Source organism: Megalops cyprinoides, chromosome 15 (assembly GCF_013368585.1).
Source record: "Megalops cyprinoides isolate fMegCyp1 chromosome 15, fMegCyp1.pri, whole genome shotgun sequence".
NCBI lineage: Eukaryota > Metazoa > Chordata > Actinopteri > Elopiformes > Megalopidae > Megalops > Megalops cyprinoides.
Window position 1 is genome coordinate 3,659,329 of NC_050597.1, and position 8,354 is coordinate 3,667,682.

At 39.0% G+C, this 8,354-nt stretch overlaps 1 protein-coding gene across 1 annotated transcript; it reads right to left on the reverse strand.

Moving 5' to 3' along the window:
- Nucleotides 1-530: 530 nt before the first annotated feature.
- On the reverse strand, nucleotides 531-4,462 carry tlx1 (T cell leukemia homeobox 1). Its single transcript, XM_036547426.1, has 3 exons — nucleotides 3,994-4,462; nucleotides 2,131-2,368; nucleotides 531-741 (listed from the first exon to the last, which is right to left on the reverse strand). Exons 1-3 carry the CDS (start codon nucleotides 4,460-4,462, stop codon nucleotides 531-533), a joined length of 918 nt encoding a protein of 305 aa, XP_036403319.1.
- Between the last annotated feature and the right edge of the window lie 3,892 nt (nucleotides 4,463-8,354).

Sequence of the window (8,354 nt, forward strand, 5' to 3'; positions counted from 1 at the left end):
AAAAATGTGTGTGCTTGTCTTTTGAATGTAGTTTGCGTAAACATTCGATCTACTTTTATCTCCCGTTTTTAGGTTTGACTTTAATTCCTGTTTAAGAAGGCGTTACTTTTTTTTCTCGATACTAGCCAATTTCGTTCGCATATTTCATCTTCACGGAGAAGAAAATATGTTAATACACCGTGTAACAAAATTTAAAATTTACTGAAATTCCATACAGTTACACTCTGCTCTACCACAAAATTATGTTGTTATGAAATACTCACTGATAACTTTCGATTGCATTTTGGTGTGGGGCCTATACTTTGAAATGTTTTTAACTGCACTGTGGATTCAGCAACGAATAAGTCGTAGCTACGCGCTTGCTAGCATGATTACAATAAAACATTACGGTTCAATGTATTTTTCCACATCACTTTGCTGTAATTACGTTGTATTTGCGTTGTTTATGTGGGGTTATATTGGGGTTATTCCTATTTTTTTCAATATCTGTGTAAGGACTATCAGGGGAAAAAATGATAATTCATCGTTTTCTATTCACAGGTAGAGACTGTGCTTATTTTAGAGGTGTTTTCAGTCCAGGGCTGGAGATTCTGAAGAGCGAATAAAGAAGTGTTGTGTAGGCAGATTGGGTCCGGGGTCACTGGCTGGTTTAGTGTTTTTTGGAAAGCCTCCTGCTGCAGTTGCATGAGGATTCTGTTCGCTTGCTGTCGTTCGGCTTCCCTCTCCTCCGCGGTCTGCCGTCTGAAAAGCATGCAGACACCGGACACAGACAGCGGTCAGCAGGTAAAGCTGCATTCGTGTGTTGTAAATATATTTTCCATGACCGGCAGTTTACTTTTTTACAGAGAAAACGGGCCTAATTTTATATAATACGTTTGTGAATATTTTTTTTAAAGCCATCAGAATTATTTTAACAGACTACAGCAAAGAAGTGTACAATTGTGACCGTGAACAACAAGAGTATAAAAATGACATAAGAATCCGGACAAAAGGGAGCTGTGCGGGTTATTGGTTTCATGGGTTTTGGGTTCGTGAGCGGTGATCGGTTCTGACTTCTGCAGTCCTGTTTCATGACAACACAGACCCTATTAATTATACGAACACTCATTCCATTTTTTTCGAAAAATCTTAATGTGTATACTATCAGAGCAAGCAACTGATGTCTTTTTCGTTAATGAAAGTCTAATAAACATCATGTTTTGATAAAACCAAATCGATGTAATATTTACTGACTAAGGGCTGGTCTCTAAATCACCCAAGAACTTTCTGACTAATTATAAGAAAAAGAAAAATGAAAAGGTTAACTTATTCTTCATTCAGGACGATATCATCGGTGATGCCAATTCGATTAGATACACCGCAGACCTAATGTACGGATAGATCTGAAAATTATTCCACATTATATGACCCCTGATTTGTAAACAACGTTTAACACAGAGCATTGGATCACGTGCAATGGATGCTGGAAGGAAATAGCTGAAAGCTGAAATACATAACGTAGTATTGCATGTATCTGGTAAATACTAAATCTAAAATGTATTTGGGCTATTCTTACGATATTTGAAGTGCTCTGTATGCATGAAATCAAGTCCAGATAAATATTGTTAACGATCACTGGAACGCATTGAACACAGCTATCTTAGCTCACTTCAGCGTGGTGTCAGCGTACTCTCACATCTGTCTTACCGAAGATAAGTTTTTACTTGGAATTTTAACATCAAACCAAGCGCGGTGGGTTATACTTTATACTTTATACTTTATGCTGTAGGGAAATGTTTCGAATTACCTAAACATGTAGCCTGAAAAACTAAAAAGAGCTCGAACCCGAAATTAAGTGTTAACAGCACTGTACAATGCGATAACAAAGGTTTGAATCTGGGCCTAAAATGTAACTCATGATTGTCTCCTGATTGTCTTTGAAATGAATCGAATGCGTCTACTTTTCTTTTTGCATTGTGGGTGTTTGGTCATATTTACTGGAATGCAAACAAATATAATAGCATTCAACATAACAAGCAATAGGCTAAGCAGTATTTCTGCTGTAACTACAACCGCTATTACAGTTAGGCCTGGTAGTAGTGACAGTAGTATCAACCATTATATGTATGATAATAAATTTAACAATCTCACCTCCATTTTGTCCTCCTGTTTTGGAACCATGTTTTCACTTGCGCATCAGTCATTTTAAGTGCCTTCGCCAAGGCCGCTCTCTCCGCGGACGCCAGGTACTTCTGTCGGTGAAACCGCTTCTCCAGTTCGCAGATCTGCAGCCTCGTGAAGGACGTTCTGGGCTTTTTCTTCTTTGGCGGTGTCCGGTTCTGGTACGGATGACCTATACGGCGTGTTACAGTGAAGGGTGAGAGGGCCACTGGAGTGGGGAGACAGACAGGGCGAAAGCAAGCGGCAGAAATCAGCGGCGGAACAGCGAGAGGCAGCGAGGGCGGCACGGGCAGAGCAAAGCCGAGGCCTCTACCAAACAGGACTTCTAGAGACTGCTCCTTTTCCAAAATGTACAGTGAACGTCATGCATTTCTTTAAAAGGTGAAGCTCAGGTCGCACCTTGCAGAGCTATGAATCATCATGTTAGGTATAAAGTTATGATTAATTAACTGCCTGTGTACTGACACAGAGAACGCCAGTTACCCACATAATTCCATTCGTCGTGAGAGGTGAATGAACTCATTTGGTTATATTGCATCGTTACTGAAAATAGTTAAAAGTACATGGACTTTCACACAACGCTACCTATGTCGGTCTTCGAATGTGTTTATTCTCTAAATAAACATTAATTTAAACAAAAGAAAGCGTGTCCCTATAGACGTATGGATAATTGATCATACACGTCACAACATCAATAGGCTGAAATGGTGATTAAAATAATGATTCTGAAGGCCGTCACGTCACCAACAAATATGAAACATTTGCCTCCATCCATTTATGAGAAAATGATATTGTTAAATAGAACTTCTAATAATAACAACAATAACTATTACTACTACTACTGCTACTACTACTACTAATAAAAACTACCTTTAATTATATTCGCCGTATGTGTTTGGTCTGTACTGTAGGCTGTATACATCTGTGTGTGTGTATATATATATATATATATATATATATATATATATATATATGTGTGTGTGTGTGTGTGTGTGTGTGTAATGGCATCACTGGTTATAATGAAGTTATATAATTATCTTCTAATCTTCTACTTAATTTCACATTTCATATTAATAAACTCTTGTTGCTGACTCTCAGCGGGGCAATCAAGCGTTAACCATTTTAAATAGAACATCGTTTACAAAGACTGTACTGTGATATCATTTTCACTGACTTTGTTTACTTTATCGACAGAGTAATTGCAAGACCACAAAACCCAGAAATCAATTCAAAGTAACACTTATCACGTTTTTGTCTCGTTTATAGCAGTTTACAACAGTTCATCGGAGTCCAAAATTGCAAAATGGCAATGAAATAACTCCAAAATGTATATTTTTAATAACGTGTCTAAATATAAGACACGTGCTTCAGAATTAAGTACACTGTTGATTCCTGTAATATAATGAAATATTCTGTACATGCAATTACGCCTATATATCTGTCGTGTCATTTAACAAACTGTTAAAGTTAGACACAATAACTACAGATAAAAATTTGCAGGACGTGAGGTTGCAAATAATCATATTAACAATGTGGCTATCAATTTCTGAATATTGAAATCGCTGCATCGCCGCACATTATTACGCCGTCTCCATTCTGAAGTTTGTACTCCGATTTCAGATAAACTGTGATTGTAAGAAAATGCCGGCTTTTCCCAAACATAGACACGAACGATTATTAAATCGTTGTCATTGTTAATGTAATGTAATGCAATGTCATCAACACTCCGGAAAAAAATGTATTTTACATGAGCAATAAAAATGTAAACATTTTGCGTTAATGCATTTTCAAAGCACTCTGGGCAGGATACTTTGCACGGATATGAATGATTACCTGTAAATCTGTCTTTGGTGTATCTTCTGTTGCTCTCCATCCAGGGAAAGGTTAATCCCGTGAGATTGTTGATAGAGTTCACGTTCCCCATACCTGGCACCGCGGTCATGCTGGAGGGTACAGACGCGTGCACGCTGCTCAGCGGTCGGTGCGCTGGCACACGGATCACTCCGGCCGAATTAAGGTTACTCCCGTTCATATTCATGCCCATGTTCACATTGTACGAGCCGTTCAGAGACGCAACGCTGCACGCGTTGCCGTTGTATCCCCCGGAATTGTTCGTGTTATAGCTGCCGGTCATCGTATTGTAAGCACTGGTGACGATGCATCCTAAACCGTAGTCGGAGTCTTGCAGCCTGGGATTGGAAATCATGCAACTCCCCTGATCCACATTGTTCAGGATTTGATCGATACCAAAACTTATCGGCTCTGCCTGGGTCTGGTGTAGATGAACTCCTATATGATCCATGGTCGGCTAAACCTCCAGTAAAATATAGAGGTCCCTCGCAGCGCTGGAGTTATCAGAAGTTTAAAAGCGTCGTCTCGCTTCAGTCGTTCTCAAATAGGTGCGAGTGCACGTATGTGAGGAAGGCTAAACTGAAGTCGATTGTCTATTTTTTTCTTCGTTTTTTTCCCTCTGTTTTTTTTTTCTTTGGGAGCTTTCCTGCTGGAGCTACGAGGACATCAATCAAAAGCCCAAATAGGTTGGTTGAGATTAAGACTCCAATTTTAGGCTTCGGGACCCAATTGGCTAAAAAACTACGACGGGCTCATTCACTGACACACATAGGAAAGCTTGGGTCGGAAGTTCCCTTATAGACAAACATCAAAACAATGTTTCTGTCAAGCCTAGCTTGTTGTCCTGTTAACAAGCGACACAAAGATAAACCCGGACGGTAAAAACAATGCATATTAAAGCAGGTACCAATGTTATTATTATATTATTTTCTAGGTCATTTTAAGAAACTCACAGTGGACATGTGGTTTTAAAAATCAATACATTTAAATGGAAGTATTTCTTAAGTGTAGCAATAACCGTTTTCAAGAGCAAATATTTTTCATCCTCGCCTTAAAACAGCAGTGAAAATATTTCCAGATAGACCCGTTTTTGCTGAAGCCGTCACATGTCGCCGGATTATCACTTCAGGCGTGTTACTGGCAGCAGGCGTTTCCAGAGTCTGTTTTCGCGTAGCATGTTGAGAGTTAAGTGCATTCCAGAATAATATACGTAGGTGAGTTCAGGATTATCCCAACAGACCTAATTTGAAGACCGCAAGAACCGCTCCTTTCAAAGCGTTTATACAGAGAAAATTCAAGGGGTCTGCCAAACACCAGGCGCGACGCGTCAGTGGTAGGTCTTTCAAACCCGTTCTCTGAGCACAGACACGTATAATATTGTGGCAATTGTCAAGTCAAATGCATACAATTCGTTAAATCCTCTTAATAAGAAAGGTAAATCCAAGTGATTATTAGACATATACAGGTCCTTCGTTGTCTCCTGTAAATGCGCATCAAAACAGGATGCGTAAATTATCTGTGATTAAGTCAGAGAAGATTTGTAGTAGCCCGTAGCTACAATTACAATTAAGCTCGACATCCAATTGAAGTCTATTGTACGCAAAGGCTTTACGCACTTATGTATAAAAACAAAATGTTGCAAATTCTGTACAGACCTTGTTTGGCATTAGAGGCGAGGGAATCGAAAGGGGGTGAAAAAGATTAATGGGAACCAGTATATAAAAACAACTTTTGAGAATTACAGCGTTGGCATGTTGTATTGGAGCGAATATAAAGAAGGTCTGAGCTGCCTGACTCTGTCTCGCTTTGGTTTGAAAGGGATCGATCCTCAATAAGATCCGCTGTAGATGTCGAGGGTATCCAATGCGTTTAATCAATGCAGACCGCTCTGGAATATGAAGGGTCAAGTGGCCTGCACCAAAGATAGTAGATGCCGAGAATGAACATATCCTATGTAGTGAGAAGCGTAAAGAATATAGGATATACTCGTATTTAGAATGTGGTCCCTTGTTCAATTGGCAGAACTAGCCTGGATTTCCTTATATGTCGGTATGGAAATTGGATGGCGCGAGTATAAAGGCAACACCCGAGGGTCATTACAGTTAAGGTCCACTCCTGCGGTACTATTCTATCGCAGGAGAGTATTTCAGTGTCTGTTTGCCCTTGTGTGACATGACAATCTGAAAAGGGTAATAATAATTTCCTTCCACAGATTAAAATGTTTGTCCTCTTTTTATATAAGAGATGTTTAACAGTTGCAATGTTCTAGTTACTGCGTATATCCTATCCTTCAAACAACTTTTTCAATCTCTCTTGATGCAGCTAAGTAAAATATTGGTTGGGTAAATTTTACAGTTTACAAATGGCCATTTTTTTATTTACAAAAGAGAAATAATTATTACATTTCTCAAAATGTTTTTTTTAAAGTAATTCTTATTCCCTGAGTACAACAACAACAAACGTAAAAAATGAATTCGTGTTTATGGGTAACAGTTTCTCGTTATTTTAAACAAAACCATTCCACTCTGTATCAAAATCGCGTTGAAATTAATTCGATTTTTGTAGCACGAAACCCCAGAGAACACTCTTATCAGTACTGGATATCAAATTACAGTCGTTTGTTTTATAATAAAATATAAAATCTTCAGATCTGTTAATGTCTTGCACGTGGTATCAAACTCTTTCCTGGGCATCATTTAATTTAATTTGGGTCGTGGTTCCTCAGTTATTGTTGACCCCGTGAACGGATGCACAAATGCAGTCCCAAAATTAATGTTTTAATATTATGAATATTTATCTGCTAAAACATCATCAATTTTATGATGAATCATCCCCCTTGAAATCGGTATTGAATGAGCAGTGACATGACTTATTCAATTAGATGCGTGTACGATTAACTGAAGGCACTGGGGAGCAAACGTAAGAAGCTGCTTTATAATCATTTAAAAATATTGGAAAAAGGAAAACTACATAAACCAGCCTGCGAATTACGATTGTTAGCATAGCGCAACGGCAAATCCCAACGAAATGCTTATCATTTTAAATGCGCGAGGACAGGAAAGAATGTTCTGCAATTTAAGAAAAATGAAAGCATTTAGGTCATTGATTTTCCGCCCCCCCTAAAACCTTCAGGGACGTGATTATTTAACAAAAAGCATTACAGTATTAATATTTGATATAGGATCTCTGGATTCTAGCTGGCCAATTGACCGACATTAAACTTTAATGAAATGCCCTGCTACCACGTTTTGTGTGATGCCAATTCGCTAGAATATGGACTAATAGCAAAACATTGGGCACATTCTTTAGTGGGTAAATAATTTAAAAAGGAACACAATGCTAATGTGGTAATTTTATACTCCTTAAACTCTGAATATTTAAATCGTTTGCGTTAGAAATTGCAGTCGACGTTTAAAGAGGTTATTCTGCTTTGCTCAGTGCACACTTTACACCTTACCGTATTATCATTATAAAATTTTATTTCCCGTACCTGATATGCATGGCTTTATTATAATCAGAGATGTCAGGTGTGTCCGTCAATGTTGGTAAAGTGAGACTCATCTATCAACATTGAGATGCGCTCAGGCCAACTTAGTACTAGGCAGTGGCATCTGATCTAACTCAATTATTGAGCGCCCACGTTGGAAAGCGTCCCAAGTGTCACTGCTAGCTAGTGCCCTGGCAAATTGTTACTACCCTAGCTTTAAATAAACGTTTGTACCTATGTTTCGCATTTGGGTGGTAAAAATAACACCCCTTAGTGCTTACCGACAGATACGTGGCTTATACAAAAGTTCTGAAAAAAGCAAGCAAACCAGCAAGGTGCAAAAACATCTTCAGTTTGATTTTTCTGTGGAAAATAAGTGATATAAAACTTATTAAGGCTATTCGGCGGTAAGCGCTAGTGTTCTGCCTCCATGCTGTTTTCAAATAAAGTCTCACTCCGAAAGTATCCGCTTTCCGTATCTACCTGCCCAGTCCTTGACATTTGCGCTCAACCTCCCTGGCGCCAACTCCATCAACCAAATTCCTCGGTCTCCCACACTGGGAAGTGAAGAAGGACGCCAGTACCCCGCACACGGAGGCAACAAAATGCGTGTGAACGCAACGCCATAGTACCGAGACCTCCAAAACAAAGAGACCCTACAAATCCATGGTGTTCATCGTGAGCAGGCCAAGATTTTGTGTCTAAACCCTTCACAGTGCCTCGTAGCGACATTCTGATTGTATTTGCGTTGCACAACAAATGAAAATAAACGTCGGCAGTGGTTAAACATCTTGCTTAGTATCTCACGTAAAATCAGTGTTTACGGTGGATTTCTTTGCAGCACTGTTCTTAACGA

Coding starts and splice junctions, on each gene's coding strand:
- tlx1 (XM_036547426.1), bottom strand. CDS start 4,462: ATGGATCATATAGGAGTTCATCTACACCAGACCCAGGCAGAGCCGATA. Junction 2,369..3,993: donor CACCAAAGACAGATTTACAG/GTAATCATTCAT, acceptor TCCCCACTCCAG/TGGCCCTCTCACCCTTCACT. Junction 742..2,130: donor AACAGGAGGACAAAATGGAG/GTGAGATTGTTA, acceptor CATGCTTTTCAG/ACGGCAGACCGCGGAGGAGA.